Source organism: Hakea prostrata, chromosome 3 (genome assembly GCF_041222555.1).
Source record: "Hakea prostrata isolate BN-2017 chromosome 3, UWA_Hpros_2, whole genome shotgun sequence".
Lineage (NCBI taxonomy): Eukaryota > Viridiplantae > Streptophyta > Magnoliopsida > Proteales > Proteaceae > Hakea > Hakea prostrata.
Genome location: NC_142602.1, coordinates 44986836 through 45006758, shown reverse-complemented (window position 1 = coordinate 45006758; position 19923 = coordinate 44986836). Strand labels below are relative to the sequence as shown.

General features: G+C 40.1%; 1 protein-coding gene across 1 annotated transcript; it reads left to right on the top strand.

The window, feature by feature from the left end:
• The first annotated feature begins 6797 nt into the window (after window positions 1-6797).
• On the top strand, window positions 6798-7478 carry LOC149022341 (uncharacterized). Its single transcript, XM_089147595.1, has one exon. The coding sequence runs from the start codon at window positions 6798-6800 to the stop codon at window positions 7476-7478; it is 681 nt and encodes a 226-aa protein (XP_089003721.1).
• Window positions 7479-19923: the final 12445 nt, after the last annotated feature.

Here is a 19923-nt window from a genome sequence, read left to right as displayed (position 1 = left end):
ATACCTCATGACTTCGTGATTTTAGTATCCCTAGCCTCCAAAACACTTAGAGAACGAAGGGAACTCTTCTCCAAGCCTCCAAAAGTGTTGAAGAATACCTAATCTTGCAAACTTGCAAATCCTCTCTCTTGTTCTTCAATCAAAGGTTAGTATTCAATCTATTGTGTTATTGTTCATTCTTTATATGATCACTCTCTTCTCTAAACTGAGATTACGATGAAGATGCTGCAACCTTGTAGTCATATCTTTTAAAATCGCTTTTCATTCTCTTATGCCATGATCATCTTATTCATTCTTAATATGATTCTTATGATTTCTTCTTAAACTATGATCATATTCTTATTTTTATTTATTCTAGCACTGTAGATGCCTCTCCATGATTATTCATACCTCTGATTTACTATGTTCTTGTACTAGAATGAGATCTCATCATCTCTAGTTCATCTCTTTCATTCATAGCATGTTTCCAATGAAAACCATGATTTTTACCAAAATAGAAAGTATGATTTCAATTAGTAAGTAATGGTTTTAATCGTTGTTTGATGTCTAAAATATGCTTTTTAGTCTTAGACTACTGTGTTAGACATTCTCTCCAAGTTTCGTAGCATTCCGGATTGTATAGCATAGGTTTCGGATCAAGATACTATTTTTGGATTCGGATTTACTCTTGGGCAGATTGACTGGGTCGACTGAATCATCAACCCACAGTGACAGAATTGGATTTCTTCGTCCATTTCGATTCGATTGATGCTCATTCTTTTAGAACTACTTACTAATGACTGTATGATGTTATTCTAGGGTATATTTGCTAACTTTGGATTCATCCTCTTGTCCGTCCGAAATATATTCGAATCTATTTAAGGTAAGGAAAGTTGTTACCATATTAACATAGATTTCATAGATTTAGTTTCTAATTTGGGAACTACTTAGATTTGCTACTTTTATGTTAGTTTCTATTTTGATATGAATGTTGTAAGTACAGTAGGATCTTATTTCCTTATTTACTTTATGTACTTGATCATGTATGAATACTTACTCATGTATATTGTACGTTCATTTGATCTTGTCTTATTATACTCTTTCATATGATGAGATATCTATCGTGGATGATATGACTGAATTATGATTTTGATTGTTTAGGTATGATTTGGGATTGGGGAATGTCCTTCTGACATTTCTGTCCTTGGACATCATTCGGGATAGTATGAGATATTTCCAATGTTGCCCTTTGACACTTTCCCGGATTATTGGTTGTCATACCTAGGACTTGTCTAGTAGTGTTTGGCTAGGATATTCCCTGTTATATCAGACCCAATTTGGAAGGGTATTGAGATTGAACGACCCGTGGTAGCAATGGGGATTCATGGGCGCTCAAGACCGGTAACCAACCCGTGAGGGGACATGAATCACATTGTGGGGGCCATTTATGGGTAGAGTTGCATATGGATAGATTTGGGCTCATGGGCGTTCAAGACCGGTAACCAACCTGTGAGAGGACATGAGAGCTTCCCTTTTACTATATGTGGATGACCTGTAGGTTGATGAGTCCGTAGTTTGGGACTATGCTGACTCTAGTGGATAGGATACCGGAAAGGATCGCCCGGGGCGAGGAATGGACGTATCTAGACCTGAGTTGATATGACTAAGTAGAAGACGTACATTGGGCTAAGCTTTACCCTAACATGCGTCAATACTTAGACCAATGGTGATGTGAGAGAGAGGTGACCTAAACCCCTAACCAAGGAATGTCCATGAGGGATGCAGGACCCAATTACCAAAGAGAACCCAAGATACCGGAATGGTTGAGGGAGAGTGATTTGAGACCTACCCAAAGAAGTATGGTGCTACGACTTAAAGCATGTCTGCCTATAGAGACCAGCATACATAGAGTTAGACTCATACCTGCATTTTTCTGTCTCATATCATATCACATTATGCTTTACTTATGCTATCATGTTATTTGTGTTGCTATGGAATAACTTGCCTTGTTGGGTTCTTTTGAAACTCACTCCTTTTGTACAATATCTTTTGTTAGATTACTCTACAGGCATTGATGACTATGAAGGCCAATATGAGGAAGTGCAAACCAAAGAAGCGTACTACACGCAAGGTGTTGGCAACTATGAAGATTACGTTGTGGATTCCTCGAGTGGTCTTACTTTGTACCAAGATTAGCCCTACTGTGGAGTGGGAGCCTCTGAGCGTGATTGATAAAGTCTATGTTTATGAAGACGTTCTTTATAAAGTAGAATAGACTCTAGCTTAGTTTGATTATATCTTTCTTTCTTGTCTTTAGAACCAGTTGTAATCTCCTTTGACTTTCGATCTACATTCCGCTGTACTCATGGAGTGAGATTCCGCCTCACTCTACATTTTGATTATATATATCTATTGGTATCATTTCCGCACTCTAATGATTATTTCATTACTTTGCTTTGATTCATTTAAATAATATTGTTAACCTTGATTTAGTCTTGTTCTTGATTATATTATTGTGAATGTGGGAGTTGATTTTCTCGATACTGGATCTTGTGGACTGTGGATCACACACTCGGGTATGCCAGATAGGGTACCGGCTGGGTGGAGGTGACAACTGGGCTTGGGATTGCAAAAGCTCGGCCCAACCCATCCTACCCACCACCACTCCATCTTTTGCTTCTATCAAATTTGGGGTATGTCATCCATATTTTAGCATCATTTTACCTCAAGCATATTCCATCCTTCCCCCACATTCGACCCATCTTATTTCCATTGAAGCTGCCTCCATTAACAACCTCTGTTAGAACACAAAAACCTGAAACACATATAACATCACATTCCCTGATCCAAATACTTGAAACACATATAACATCACATTCCCTCATCAAAAACCACACCTCCTTTGGAAGAAAGCTTTATCACCACCTCCCCTATAGTCTCTCTAATTTGCAGCCCCAAACTCCACCTTAAACCAATCAGGCCCCCCTCTATGAACATCCTCACACTTTGAACAGTCATTCCATATACTTCATCCGTCACACCCCTAAAGCTGAATATCCATTGGATTAGTACAGCACACCAAAACAGTGCCCCCCCCCCCCCCCCTTAAAAAATAAACGAAGCCCTGGTTCAGAATTTGCAAGTTGGCCATCCTTTTGCAATAGAGTTCAATAGGTTTGGCCCTCGGGGTCTCAAATCCAAGGATATATCAGAAAGAAGAATGAGAGGAATGGGAGAAAAGGGTTGTGCAATAGAATGCTTGCTCTATTGTGCCAGCCAACACAACCATCTATATCAAGTCAAAACAGGACTACGAAAAGATATAACTATTACCAAAATAAGGCCAATGTCTAATAGGAAATTTACTTAGACTAGAAAACTAATACTTGAAAACAAAAGAATGAAGGAAACTACGATAGGACAATCTACTGTTGTGTTACATCATATCTCTAACAGTGAAACTGAAAACTAATGCATTCGATCTCACATAGTGAAAGGGTATCCTTACTATGACTAGGACTTGTTTAATCCTTAGAAATGGCATCCCAGCACATGAGACTCCTTTTAGGAGGGAAAAATGTAAGCAGCCTTACCTCCTTCACGGGCAAAGGTCTTTCCATGTTTTAAACGCACAACCAACAGACTACAATAATGCAACTTAACTGTTGTGCCAAGGCTAACTATAAATAAAAACTATCTATACTTCAATAAATCCTACAGAAACTTGAACCAGTAACCAATTTGACTCCCGAACACCTAAAACATTAATAAAAACACCCAAAATCGCCGTAGCCAAGTGGACTAGATTTCAGGGCTATATATTTGAGACTATTACAGTCAAAACGTTAAAATGAAAGCCTATAACCATCATAGTTCAAGATCTCATTTTTTTTGAGACCTCGAGATGAGATCTCATACAAATCAAGACAATACCCAAAAATACAATATCTTGGCTGGGATCTCAGTTCAAGATCTCGTTTCAACCCAATCTTTATAAATATGCCATCTTGGTTGAGACATCATGATATATCTCCATCTCGATCTATCTTGACACTCCTTCATCTGTTGCTGGTTTTTGTGTTTGGCTAGATTTTTTCATCAAAAAGTCGGTCTGATCTCTACCTAGGCTGCATGAACAGACTATCTAACTCATCTACAACAAAGATCTATTGAATTTGAAGCCAATCTTGAAGTAAGGTCAGTGTTCTTCCAAAACTTCATTTTTTCCAAAACCATATTCTTCACTGGTGGAGGTGGTCCTAGTGTAGGTGTTGGTGGAACTACTTAGTCAATGATTTTACTCTTATACTGTCATGGTGTAAATTGAAGTGCGCCAAAGTTATAATGTGAAATTATGAATAATTGAATATATTTGATGTATTATTTGACTTTAAACATTTATGTTTCATTTATACCAAGTAATGGTTGTGTATCATGACTGGTAAGTCTACATATTCACTTCTTTAACGTATCAGTTTCAAAGTATATTATCATAAATCTAACGTCATCATTGTGTTTAAAAGGCCTAAAATAAGCTAAAATACCAAACTCCAGTCCAAACTAAGCCCTTATGCTATCGAGATTGGCCCTTGAGTTGCGTCGAGTTGACTGGGGGTTCTAACCAAATCTCGGTTTTTTTAGGGATCAAAATCCCTGCCAAGACCGAGATTTCAAACCATGATAACCATCTAACACAAAAATAAGGATTATTCACTTTTCAATGTGAGAATTTTTTCGCGTACTTGTTTCAACATATTTTCAAAGCACATTAAACTGATAAAGCTTAGTTTAGATTGTGATATAATCTGAATAATACCGAACCTGGTCGAACCATGGTCGGGTCATCAACCCCGATTGGAAGCAGCCTTAGCATGGTTGAAACCGGTCTTGACCGAGTCTCAACAGTTACACGTGAATGAATGACTTAAACCATTGTGGATACAAAAGTGGTTCCGAGGATTTCGGGATATGCAATCAAACTATAGTGGGTAACTTCCATTAACGAGAGTGGGGATCGTGCTGCTAGGTAACTACTCTTATAGAAAGTACAAATCCTAAAATCTGACGGTCATCAAGGAAGGAGGTGAAGGAATCTAAAGGTCGGGATTAAGAGGTAAACCTATATAAACAAGTAGCCTACGCACAGACGAGGTATTTGAATCGTTTATTTTACAATCATATTCAATTTATGCTCTACAATTAGCCAGAGCCTTGTGATCAGATCCTTAACTGACTTAGCCTTCGGAGGTGGCCTCCCGACCCCACAGTCGGGCCATGTCTAACATTGTTTTGCAGGTGTTTCTTCAAGCATACCAGGGTAAGTAGATTTTGGACTCATCATTTGGCGCCGTCTATGGGAAATGCGTCAAAAAGTCATGGTTAACAGATCAGAGGTAGCAGCAGTAGCTGCGGCTCAAAGGCTCCAAGGCACTCACCTCCCGACAGAAGGATATATTCCTGAAGGAAGTCGTGCTCGAAGAGTTCACGAAGATGAAGAATTGGATGGAGATGAACATCTCAACAACCCGAATAGTCTTCAAGATCAAATGAATTAGATGCAAATTCAATTTCTGGAGATGCAACAGACACTTCGTATGATAGCAAGACAAGTAGTAGCTCCTCAGGCTCCTAATCCTCATGATCAGGAAGAAGCCTGAAGATGTACGCGAGGAACGAGGATACATCTTTCTCCAGTACGAGGGTATTCTCAGTAGAGAGATAGGCAACTGGCCGAAGCCCAGAATTATAGGCAAGATCCCCGAAGAGGTCAAAGGGGTCGATCCAGAGAGCGAAGAACTAGAGAACTACCCAGAAGAGATGGTCGGCATGATCGGCCACAGGCGAGTCGGATCGGGACTGCTACAAGGTTAGAACGAGGGGTTCACACTCACACGCCAACCTCTCAGCGTTCCGGTCGAGATAGTGTTCGGACAGATGACGGTCGGACGGTGCACATTGGTCGAGAACTTGCGGACATAAATCAAAGATTAGGGCAACTCTCATGAGGTAGGAGAATTGATGACATCTACTCAATCATCAGAAAAATCCCATTTGTAGATGGCATAGCCAGGTTTGAGTTCCCCCATAATTTTAGACTCCCAACTTTTTCTTCGTTCGATGGTTCGGGAGATCTTATTGCCCACATCAGTTATTACCAGCAGACCATGGCGGTAGCTGGAAATTCTGATAAAATTCTTTGTAGAGTATTTGGGTCATCTCTTACAGGGGCAGCACAAAAGTGGTTCTCAAACCTTCCTTCACGAAGAATTGTTGATTTTAAAGAATTAGCCCGAAAGTTCATTGGTTGATTCCAAAGTGGAATTCAAACCAAGAAGACAGAAGAAACGTTGTTTACTGTCAAGCAAGGGAAGAATGAATTAATTCTGAATTACCTGAAAAGATTATTAAAGTCACCATGGAGATCGAGAACTTGGACGAATAGGTGGCCAAGACAGCTCTTTTCACTACTCACAAATTGAAGACTATTGGAGTTGTTACTTCAAGATATGTCTGCGACATATTCTGAACTAGTGCAAAGACGTCTGAAGCAGACTGAAGTAACTGAAATTCTTGATGCGCACCAGGGAGAAACCAAGGTCTCCTACAAAGATCAGAAGGCACCTGAAAAGGGCAAGAGGTCAAAGCATCCCAGTCATGATCGGGGAAGGAAGCAAAGTTCGGGTTCGAGGTAGCGTTCGCTTGATCAAGATAAGTATACACCACTGAATGCCCCACGATCAGAAATCTTGATGCAAATCAATAATCAAGACATCTTGAAATGGCCACCGAGGATGATAGCCAAACTAGGAGAAAAGAACATGGAGAAGTATTGCCGTTTTCACAAAGATTACGAACATTACACGAACGAGTGCAGGCATCTCAAAGCAGACATCGAAAGGTTGATATCTCAAGGACACTTGTCCAACTTTTTCAAAGGACAAGGAAATGATCAAAGAATGACTACTAAGAAAAGAAGGGAGTGTTCGGGAAATAGGGACCGTCGTGCCGAAGCTCCCAAGTCAAAAAAGGGTAAGGAGTTTGTTGAGGCCGGCCGATCCCCAATTCTAACCATATTCGGGGGGCCAGAGCCCCAATCTCTCAGAAAGCTAAAGGCAAAAGCTAAGTTCGTGGGATCGGGAGAGACCCAGAATATAAAGAAACTGAATATTGAGGAGAGAATTACTTTCAGTGAAGAGGATGGAAGAGGTGTGTGCACACCTCACGACGATGCGATCGTGATCAAAGTAGAGATTGGTAGTCAAGAAGTGCACAGGGTGTTGGTAGACACAGGGTCATCAATAGACCTCTTGTCATACAAAGCCTACCAGAAGTTAAGAAGGGAGGAAGATTTGTTAAAGCCATCCTCAACCCACTTATATGGATTTGTTGGATCGTTAGCGATTGCAGAAAGTTCGGTACAACTAGACCTTACTGTGGGGAATTTCCTGAAGGAAGATCTGGGTAAATTTCCTAGTCATTCGGGAGCTGCCAGCATATAATGTTATACTTGGGAGGCCCTCCCTAACAAAGCTAGGAGCAGTGGTATCGACCAAACACATGAATATCAAGTTCCCAACCGATCATGGGATCGGGGAGGTAACTTCTGATTAAAAAACTTCCAGACAATGTTATGTTTCCTACCTAAAGGATAAGGTTGGGCCTAGAAAGACCACAGCTCTATCAACCAAGGTTAGGGATGATTGAGACGAAGAAGAAATGCAGAGGCCTGAACTTGTAGAGAAGTTGGAGCGAATCCAGTTAAATCCTGGGGACGAATGGAGAACAACCTTCATCGGGTCCAAATAGTCAATAGAATTCAAAGATCAATGGAAGCATTTTCTGCAAGAAAATAGTAATGTATTTGCATGGTCGTTTGATGACATGCCATGCATTAATCGACCAATGGCCTTCAATAACTCCAAGATTGACTCCAATGAGCTTGCTTGACAACTTTGGAATGTCCTTCAAAGTTTGATGGAGTTGGAAGGCTAGTAATCAATGCTAATTCACCAAAATGATAGCTTTGAGAGTTGTGAGGGAGTAATTGTTCAATTGACAAGGTAGAAACTCTCAAATGGGGGAGGTTGGGCTTATAAAGAAGTCATTCAATTGCATGGCCCAACCTCCCAACGAATATAAAATTTTAGTGAAATTTTACTCCAAAGGATGTCCGTCTGACCAAACGAAGCTTCGTCTAAGAAAATATCCGTTAAAATATAGCCGTTGGTCTTGAGTCAGGTCAGACAGTCGTTCATGTGAAATCCAGTCCAAACCTAGCCAAGACACCCTATTTGTTTTGGGTGAAGAAAGACTTGTTTGATGTTAGACCATGTGAAATACAGCCCAAACCTAGCTAGGACACCCTATTTTTTTTGGGTGAAGAAAGACTTATTTGATGTTAGACCTTGAAGTTGGACCTTGATTTCAGTGTTATTACCTTGAAAGCCTTAGGAAGTCATGTCCGATCTTTCCCTTAGTGTAGATCCATGTCCCGAAATGATGGAAGTTGTCCTTGTGGGCCCTCTTTATGGAAGACATGGTGTTTGACCCGAAACCCATGGATATGATTGATGGTGCTCCATACTTGGATGCATTGTCAGTGATTGTTTTGAATCTGCAGCCTAAAGAAGATGAGCTTTGTTGGTTGACCTAATGAACTCCCGTGCTCGATCCGAAGGTATTTCCCAAAACTAGACTTCTTGATTGATTTGTAGGAGAAAACCCCACTCAATTTGACCCCATATAGCCCTCCGAATCCTTGTCCGAAGTTGTTGTTCTTGTCTGGTCGACTGCCCTGTCGACTAGCCAGTCAACCAGCCAGTCGACCAGCAGTTGTTAACTTCGAAAAATAACAAAAATCTTGACTATTTTGACCCTACCTTTTTGGAACTCGTGACTGAAGGTCTACCCTAATCATTGGCACTCCAGAGAACGAGGAATGACATTCCCTAGGCCATCTCTTGGTGTCTGTGAAGATTATTGGCTCTAATCATTGGCATTCCATCTCAATCACTTCTTCAAGGTATGGATTCTCTTCCTCTTCTTCTAATCTACTCAATCTCCTATTAATTACTACTCTTGGGACCATGGCTGAAGTGCTGCAACCTTGCAAACACTTGGCCATGAGCTTCCCCTTTCAATTCCATTAATCTCACTTCATTCATGCTATGATATCCTTCATTTATGATTGCTTACATTGCAATTCCATGATTCCTTTCATTTCAATCTATTCTTTGATTCAAAACTGATGAGTAGATGTATGTTAGATCTGATTTACTATGGATTCATGATTCTAAATTAGTTCTTATCATACCCTTAATTGATTCCCCATCATTTCTTGCAATTGCAATCAATTCCAATTCAATAGTTGATGTTTAGCATATAGAACATAGGGTTTCAATTTGGGTATTCACAATTGGACCATTGGATCGTGATAATATTTAGTGTGTAGTGTCCTCATATTGCCATAATCATGCCCTCCAAGTTTCGGATCGATAGGAGCACTGGAAGATCAGTTTTGGGCCAAATTTCCATTTCAGCCCGTTACTGTTTACTCTGGTCGACTGACCAATAGACCAGCCAGTCGACCAAGGCAGAACAACAACTCTTTCCTTGGCCGATTTGCCTCGTTTGACCTCCGATTCGATTGTTTTCTTCTCTAATGTTGCTTATGTGTTGTCTAGGGTACAAACACTGACTTTTGGGCTATTCTTGGCGATTATTGGTATTATTCAGACTCGATTAAGGTAAGGATGGTTATCGCCATAAATACATAGGCTATGTGTTTATGCCTTGATTTTCATAACTTGGTAAACATGGTCTCTTTATTACTTTTGAACATCATAGGACTGGTATACATGCTTTAGAACAGTAGTATTGTGATTTCATATATTCTTGTTATAATGATTAATTATTATTGTCAATTATACTTATGATGAATCATTTCAATATTATGACTAAACTTCCATTATGATGATGTATCAAATGTATGTGAGATGTTGGACTTGAGTATGTAGTTGCTTAGGTATAACTTTGGATTGGGGAGTGTTCTATTGACGCTTCTGTCCTTGGGCATCGGAGGGAATAGTATGGGATGTTCTCCAAAGGTGCCCATCGACACTTTCCCTGGTTATTGGATGACATACATAGGATTGTCTAGTTGTGTGGTTAGGATGTTCCTGTCGTATCAGACCAGAATCGGAAGGGCATTGAGACCGAACGACCCGTGGTAAGGAATGGTTTGATGGGCGCTCAAGACCGGTAACCAACCCGTGAGAGGACATAAACCATACTACGGATACCCGAAAGGGGCCATTTATTGGTAGGGTTGCAAATAGCTAGACTTGGGCTCACAGGCGCTCAAGACCGATAACCAACCCGTGAAAGGACGTGAAAGCTTCCCGTCTATTATTTGTGGATGACCAATAGGGTTGATGAGTCCATAGTCTGGGACTATGCTAACTCTAGTGTGAAGGATACCGAAAAGGATCGCCTGGGGCGAGGAATGGACTTATCTCGATCTGACATGATATGACTGAGTAGATGACTTGCATTGGGCTAGGCTTTACCGTGACATGCACCAATACTTATACCAATGGTGATGTGAGAGAGCGGTGACCTAATTCCCAACCATGGTTTCTGATGAGGACTTTACCCAATTACCCTGGCAGACCCAAGATACCTTAAATGGTTGAGGGGCAATGACAGACGACCTAAATAAGTATGGTGCTCTAACTTAAAGCATGTCTACCTTAGAGATCAGCATTCATAGAGTTAGAACCATACTTGCATCATGTATTTCATATCATATTGCATCATGTTATGGCTTATGTTTCATGGAATGACTGCCTTGTTGAGTTCTTTGAACTCACTCCTTTTTGCAACATATTTTGTTAGACTTTTCTGCAAGTACTACTACTGTTGACTATGACGGTCAACTCTCTGAAGACCAAATTGGTGACTCGTACCACACTGGTTGCGATGAACATGTTGATAAAGACTAGCAGTCCGAGATTGATATTTGTCAGGAGCAGATTCGGCCTGGCTTAATTTCTTATGATTTTGTTATTTAGGAAACATTGTATAAACTAGAAGAAACTATAATTTAGTTGCTTACCTTTTCTTTCCCTTCTTTTGAGAAACTGTTGTAACCTTTACTTTTATTCGATCTACCTTCCGTTATTGTTGTAGAGTGGGTTTCCGCCTCCTTCCACATTTCAATTATTTATTTTATTGGTATCTTTCCCGTACTCTGATGTTCATTGTGATTCTTCTAATATTCTTTCCTTGACTTTTATTATTGAATTACTTGAAAACTAAGAATTGTTCTTGCTTTTGATTAAGTTATTGTGCTAAGTGGTTATGATCGTTCCTAAACTTAATCTATTAGGCTGTGGATCACTCCATCGGGTATTCCAGATAGGGTATCCCCTGGGTGGATGTGATAGTTTGTCTGCAGCACAGTAGCCAGTCTACTTTGGGACTTGGACTTGGCTTGGGTTTTTGGTCTTTTTGATCAAATCTAAGCCCCATACACCTTCCTACTATGTCCTAGGTCAGTCTAGTGACATGATATGCATATAATTAGTGTGGTTACACATGCTTGTATGTGAAAGTGTTCTAAGTCCTAAATTGATCTAAGTCTTGATCTTAACTTGATCTTCTCATCTTCTTGTGCATTGAACTTGATACTCTTTGTCCAAGATTGCTTGACTTGACTAGGGCTTGAGCATCTGGTGAGTTTGGTCCAATGAGTTGGAATCGATCCACTATAGTAATGAGCTGGACAAACACCACTTAATGTAGACATTAGTACTTTGTATTTGTTATCATCAAAACTAATCAAGGCTGATGTGGCAATGCTGATGTGGCATTTCCCAACAAAGTTGATAAATGTAGAACTTCAGACCAGCGTAACGGAGGATACCGATAAGTGTTGGACCTGCTCAAAGAAATTTGGATCATTGCTATTTACATTTTCTTTCAATATTTTCCATTCTCCATACTAGTAAATATTTTTAACATAGATTGAAAAGAAGAAAAAAAGAAACTGATTTCTAGGTAGAACTCTTTTCAGTCTCAGGGGTGTGACATATTGAGTGATTGATATATGGATTGATCATGTAACAAATACATGATACTTCGTATTAGTTTTTGGTTCTACTATGTACCAAATAATTCTAAAGTAAAAGGGGGGGGGAAGAGAGAGAGGTCCTTCAATGTCTTTTTTCTTTTTACCAACTTAAAGCTATAATGTACAAACCAGAGGTAATTTTAAAAATAAACTATGTAATGCAGCCCAATCAGGTAGATATTACAAAACATTTCAAGTTTCCCAACAGAAAATATGTACTATCTACAGGTCTGGATTGCTGAATCAAACTTTGTAGCTCAGATTTGATGCAAATACATCTAGACAATCAAAAATTGCGGTGTTGATTTAATTGTTTATGAAATCAATGAAGCCCATAAACAGCAAGAGAAATAGCTCAACGTGGAAAATGCACCAGCAACCACGTTTTCACTAAAATATGACAGTGATGCTACAAACCACTACCCCCAATGGAAACACCTCTATCACTATACATTTGTGTCAAACGACACTTGGCAAAGAATAAGCCCATCATGTATCCTTGTTCACATAGATGATTATCATTAGTGATCGACTCAGGTTCTTTGTTTTCTCTCCTCTCTCTCTCTCTCCCTCCCCCCCCCCTTTTCTCTCTTCCCTCTTTTTCCTCCCTTTCCTTTTAATGTCTATCTAAGGCCTTGTTAAAATTCCTGAGAAACATTTTGCTAGATGATCAAATGGAATCTTGGACTGTTGGTAATACTCCATTAATTTTCAATTCCATAATTGATGGGGAAAGATCCTTACCTGGATTCGCTTTCCCAAATATGAAGTAATCGCAGCGGAAGTAAATTTGGATCCATGTTCTCATTCCACCACCAAAGCTCTACCAGGGTGATTCCACATCACTAGGACAGGGAATAATTTCCACAACCCAAATGTCGTGCCAAAAAAAAGATGGATGAGCGATCTAAAGCAAAGGAAGGAAACCTCCAATGAGTTTCTCCTTCCTCGTTTCTTGGAGAAAGAGAGAGAGAGAGAGAGAGAGAGAGAGAGAGAGAGATGGAGCCGCCTCTTTTCTGGAAAAACTCTCGTACGAATGAATCACATTCTTACATGATGCGGCGGTTACAAATATATAACCTATATTCTGTAACGGCCCTAATTAAGAATTTCCAGATTTGCCCTTGGGAATTTAATTTATTAATTATATTAATAAATTCCAACATCTCCCACTTGCACAAGGGCAAGTGTTAATCTCTCAATGTGTCCCGACACACATGTATATCTAGGACACACATGTATATCCCAGATATACACATTCAATCTCTCTGTTGTGTGTATATATATATATATATTGATCTCTTCGCTATGTATCCCAGATACATAGACCACCTGTGTCCCAGACACTAACATCCACAAGTCATACTGGCAAAATGGGTTGTGCGACCGGTGAAATACTTGCACGCGTGAGCCCCAAACTAGAAACCTTCCCAGAAGGCCAGAATGGCACATCACTCAAAGAAACATATCGAATAAGCATTAGTATAACACAGTGCCCTAGGTTTATTTTAACTCACCAGACTAAAGGTATCTCGATCCCTCTGAGAGATCACCTTCTTGTCCTTAAAATGTTCACTACTGTAACACATACAGTTGGTGCCAGCAAACACTTTTAGGGTGCAATTGAATCAAACCTTTCCTTTCGCCCCAGACCATACTTAGGATTGACTCCTTTCCTGGTAGTGCCCCTTTAGGTCGAATCTATCATGACCATAGGTAACACCCCAAAGTAGCCACATCAACCCTTCGTTTCATGATGTCGTCAAAAGTCACTAAGAACACTAATGGACCATAAGGTCCAGGACTCACACAATAAGAGGAGCAGAGATCCATCCTCTCATTTCCAATGATCGCTAAGCACACATAGTATGATATACGTGCTATGGTGGAGCATTCTATATACAATAGAACGTATGTCCATCTCAACACCATACAGGTCTTAGTCTAGTCACAACCTCTTGCGCCTAACCCGAGTTTCTTTATTGTCGCCACCCTAGCGCCATATAAAGTACTCGCTCCTGGCTCCTATAGGCAACATAAATAGTGGGAACATTCATGTCGATTCTCTTCACAATAGAAAAACTCATCTTGATTCCAAATCAAGGCGACATCATGATTATGAACTGACCTACACAAAGTCATTCACAATCCGTCTCATCTCTGCTCGCCTCCAAGGCGCCAGAGGCAAATGCTTGTGTGAGTGAGCCATTCTCTTGCCTAGTGACATATCTTGTTTTATGCTAGAAGAACACGATCACACAGAAAGTGAATAAAATAAATGCTGGAATGAACTCATATTACTCAATAATAAAAAAGTTTCAATACAAAAGTAAGTCACAATCTACGCAAGCCGAAGGATTTTACATGAGAAATAAAAACATCCTTGGCTATAGGTTTGGTAAGAGGGTCAGCTACTATCTGACTAGTAGATATGTGCTTAAGTACAACTTTCTTCCTTGATATAATATCTCTAATAAAGTGATATCTCAACTGTATATGTTTGGTCTTCCCATGATACTTGGGGTCCTTGACATAGCTAAGAGCTGTTGTACTATCACAGTAGACAAGGGCAGCCTCTTTGGATGTCATTACAATTCCAGTATGTCGAAGGAATCTCCTCAACCAAATAGCCTCTTGAACCGCAACTAAGCATGCCACACACTCTGCTTCCATGGTTGAGAGGGATATACAACCTGCTTCTTGCTACACACGAAATGCCATTCAGCAAGAAAGCATATCCAGAGGTTGATTTGCGCTCATCGATGTCTCCAGCCTAGTCGCCATCGCTATAGCCAACTAACCGCAAATCCGATCCTTGGTATAACTACAACATGTAGTTACTCGTTCCTCTGAGATATCTCAATATCCTCTTGACTGCTTTCCAGTGCTCTATGCCTGGGTTTGATTGGTACCGACTAACCAAACCCACTGCATAACAAATATCAGGCCTAGTACACATCATAGAGTACATAAGACTACCTACTACACTAGAATATGGAACTCTTTCCATCTTGGTTTTCTCCTCTGGAGTCTTAGGACCCATATCAAGGCTCAAATGCAAACCCTTCTCCACTGGAGTATCAATTGGTTTGCAGTTGTGCATCTGGTATCTCGTCAAGACATTGTCAATATAGGTCTCCTGAGATAAACCCAGTAATCTCTTTTGCCTATTTCTGACAATCTTGACACCAAGCATATAGCTTGCTTCACCCATGTCCTTCATATCAAATGCGGAGGACAACCATTTCTTAATGGTTTCCAATAGCTCCTTGCTATTGCTAGCCATAAGTATGTCATCTATGTACAGTGTCAGAATGACATAGTTACTATCAGATCTCTTGGTGTAAACACAGTGGTCTTCCTCAAGCATGGAAAAACCATTTTCCATCATAGCTTGGTGGAAGCGCACATTCCACTGTCTAGATGCTTACTTTAAGCCATATATGGACTTCTTAAGCTTGCACACTTTGTGCTCAAGCCCATTAGCTTCAAAGCCTGGAGGTTGATTATAGATCTCTTCCTCAAGTTCTCCATTGAGAAAAACAGTTTTTACATCCATCTAATAAAGCTCCAAGTCCAACTGAGCAACAATGGCTAGTATGAGGAGAATTGAGTCAAACCTAACCACAGGGGAAAAGGTTTCCTCATAATCAACACCCTCTCGTTGGGTGTAGCCCTTAGCCACTAAACGAGCCTTGAATCTCTCAATAGATCCATCTGCCTTCCTTTTGATCTTGAGAACCCACTTGTTCCCAATTGCCTTTCGGCCCGGCGGCAAGTCAACCAAGTCCCAGACATGATTAACTTTCATCGACTCCAACTCTTCCTCTATTGCTTTCAACCATTCCTTTGATCTTGACCCCGCAAGAGCTTCCTGCATGCTCTTCGGCTCACACTCATCGATTGAAGTCATCTCACAGTTGATCTCTTCAGGAGTTACCATGTAGGCTTCATCCTCTATGTCGAAACGTCGACGAGGAACTAGCCCGTGCCCACTACGGCGCAAGTGCATGTCAGATTGCTCATCCTTTGAGGTAGCTATCACATCTGCACTCCCACTCCCACTAGGATCTTCTAGATGAACCCCAGGTTCATTATCCAGAATCTGAATCCCTGGAGCAACAAGACCACTATCTTGTATTTCAAAGAATTCCGATGATTCTTTGTTAACTCCTGAAAGAGATGGAAAATCATTCTCCAAGAATGTTGCATCCCTATACTCAAGTTCCGTTCTCCTCTCACTCTCATCTAGTCCAATGAAGACATGGCCCTTTGAAGGTTCAGAATATCTCACAAAGATACACTTTCTTCCTCTGGGTCCAAGCTTTCCATATTGGTGAGAAGTAGAGTGAACATATGTTGCACATCCCCATGCACGCAAGTAACTCAAATCTGGCTTCCTTCCGGTCCACAACTCATATGGGGTGGAAGGAACCGATTTGGTTGGAACTTTGTTGAGGATATAGGACGCAGTCAGCAAAGCATCTCCCCAATAAGAGATTGGTAGATTTGCCCACGCCATCATAGATCTCACCATGTCTAGCAAGATTATATTCATTCTCTCAGCAACCCCATTTTGCTGTGGAGTCCCTGGAATAGTAAGTTGTCTAGATATCCCCTTTTCATCACACAACCCTTTGAACATAACGGAGAGATACTCTCTACCTCTATCCGTTCTAAAAGTTTTAATCCTTTTATCTAACTGATTCTCAACTAAGCTCATGAATTTCTTAAAACATTCTAGAGCTTCTGACTTATGAGAAATTAGATAAATGTGACCATACCGTGTATAGTCATCTATGAATGAGATGAAATAAGCTTGTCCTTTTCTATTATGCACATTCATGGGTCCACACACATCTGAATGGATAAGTTCTAAAGAAAAAGAGGCTCTCAAAGCCTTTTTAAATGGTTTTCTAGTTGCTTTTCCTGTTAAACATGACTCACAAGTCGGCAAATCAGATAGTGAACCTTGGCCTAAGAGACATTCTCTTGCCAACATGTTCATCCTATCTAAGCCAATATGTCCTAGTCTAGCATGCCACAAATTAAAATCAATACACACAGTATTTTGGCAAACAAAAGCATTACTAGGATTAGATAAATTATCAATTGTATCTAATACAATAAAAACAATATTAAGAAAATCATAACCATAAACTGTATCACTTAGATACAAAACCAAAGAATTGTTTTCAAATAGAACTCTAAAACCATGTCTCATAAACCACTCTTGTTTTTGTTCCCACCTCTGTTACATTGCCTAGACCGCTGAGGTTGAGCTCTCTCCTTCTTGTGCTTGAAGCCTGCACCCTTACTAGTGCTAGCTTCAGCAGCAAGTACTTAAGTTTGAGGGGCATCGGCCAACATCCAATCCTCCTCTAACTTAAGGTGCTTGGTAGCTTGATCAAAAGATTTGACATCATCAGCATGAGTCAAGAAGATCTTCATATGCTCCCAAGTCTTTGGCAATGACCTGATGACTGCGGAGACTTGCTCCTCATTAGTCTTTTGGTGCCCACATGCGCTCAACTCACTAATCATGTTAGACATGATGGTTATATGCTGCCTCATGGTGTGACCCTGGCGCATTTTATAACCGTCAAAGGTGAGTCCGAGCTGGCGGCCTCTTTTGGTTGAAGTCCCTCCGTACTGGAACTTCACAACCTCCCACAAGGACTTTGCAGTCCTCTGCTTCTCAAATCGAAGCATCAGGTCATCCCCCATGGAGCTTAGGATACTAATCCTAGCTACTCAGTCTTTCCTCTTCCAGGCATTGTAAAGCTCAAAGTCCCTATGATACTGTGCAATGGTACCTTCCTCAGGTGGGGACATGGTCTAGTTTATGGTTTCCAGCATGTTCTGTTTTTCTAGGATATACTGCACCTTTCGGTGCTAGAGGTCATAATTCCTCTCATCCATTTTATCTCCTTTTGCAAAGTCAGCAACAATGCTCTTGGTAGCAGCCATTTATTTTAGAGACATTATATACTAGGATGAGTTCAACTATTCTAGCATAAAACACAACTTAAGCAACAGCAAATCACACTAGCATAGTCAACCTATGGGATAAGTATTTAAATCAAAAAAGATGCTAACAAACATTCAATCAAATTCTCATGCAAACCCACATAGACTTATATACTAGTTTCATTCTGTGCAAGAAACATGATTGATAGACCCAGAATTAAAAACAGTTTTAATAAAATAAAACATGCAATCATGTTAATGCTATGAGGTGGTTCACAAAGAACACTTCTACTTCATTAGCTCCCACTAGGCCCCATTAGGCCCTCAATGCCCAAACATCACACAGATTGTTAGGCCATTGGTGTCCAGTAAGTTAGAAACACATTCTGAACTGGACAGACCAATATCCAAAAAAAATCCATCTACCAGACGGACTTCTGTCTGCCCAGACGGTCGTCTGTCTGCCTTTTATGCCCAGACGGTCGTCCGTCTGCCTTTTCCTCCAGATGGATGACCGTCTGGGTCACTGTGATCAATCTGACAATAGACATAGGTCCGTCTGGTCCACAGGTGACCAAAAACGGCGTTTTTTCTTCTTCTTTTTTTCACAATTTTCTTGAACGAAATTTTCTCAAAAAAACAGAAATTCACGTTTTTTCACCTAAAAAATCATCCAAAATTCAGCAAAAAATATTAAACAAAAATAATTATCATGGATAATCAATTCATGCAAAAATTCATTAGGGAAATCCACAAGAATCCTCCCATTCGAATCCGAACCCAAAACATAAGGGTTTCTAAAAACCCTATCAATTTCCCATGGGTTTCATATTAAACCTTGGATTCTCCACGGGTTTCCATAAACCCTTGATCCTCCCATTGGATCCATACAATTAAAATAAACAATAGAGAGGAACAAAGAACCGTGGGAACCATAGGCTCTGATACCAATGTTGGTAATACTTCATTAATTTTCAATTCCATAATTGATGGGAAAAGATCGTTACCTGAATTCACTTTCCCAATTATGAAGTAATCACAGCGGATGTAAATTTGGATCCACGTTCTCGTTCCACCACCAAAGCTGGGGTGATTCCACAATCACTAGGACAAGGAATAATTTCCACAACCCAAATGCCGTGTGGAAAAAAGGATGGATGAGTGATCTAAAGCAAAGGAAGGAAACCTCCAATGAGTTTCTCCTTCCTGCGTTTCTAGAGAAAGAGAGAGAGAGAGAGAGAGAGATGGAGCCGCCTCTTTTCTGGAAAAACTCTCATATGAATGAATCACATTCTATTAATAAATCCTATATTTTGTAACCGCCCTAATTGTGAGTTTTCAGATTTGCCCTTAGGCATTTAATTTATTAATTATATTAATAAATCCAACATGGACTCTGCACCACATTGTACACATCAGACACAAAAGTAAATCGTTATTTTTCCAAAGTACTATTTTCTCAATCAGCTCTACATATGTTCATATCATCAGCCTTATAGATCAAACACTGTGGGAACACCTTTGGCCAATGTGTGTCCTACTGCCCAATGCAGCAAACTCATAGGTGCAATAATTTCAGATCCCAACACGATGGATTGAGATAAGACAAACAATCTTGCATGATAAACTAATGAATACCTACTTAATGGGTTAGGGCTACAATACCATACACTAATCATTGCTAGAAACACTTATTTTCCCTCACTAAAGTCCATATTATTTTTCCTTTATCAATTCAAATGTTTTACTACTTCATCCCCACGATAGATCCTAAAACTGAGCAGCAAGTTCATACTACTGACTATGACCATCACTAGCAGGCTAAAGTCGATTGGATCACC

Bases quoted from the DNA above. Each gene is read 5' to 3' on its own strand.
- LOC149022341 (XM_089147595.1), top strand. From the start codon at position 6,798: ATGGAGAAGTATTGCCGTTTTCACAAAGATTACGAACATTACACGAAC.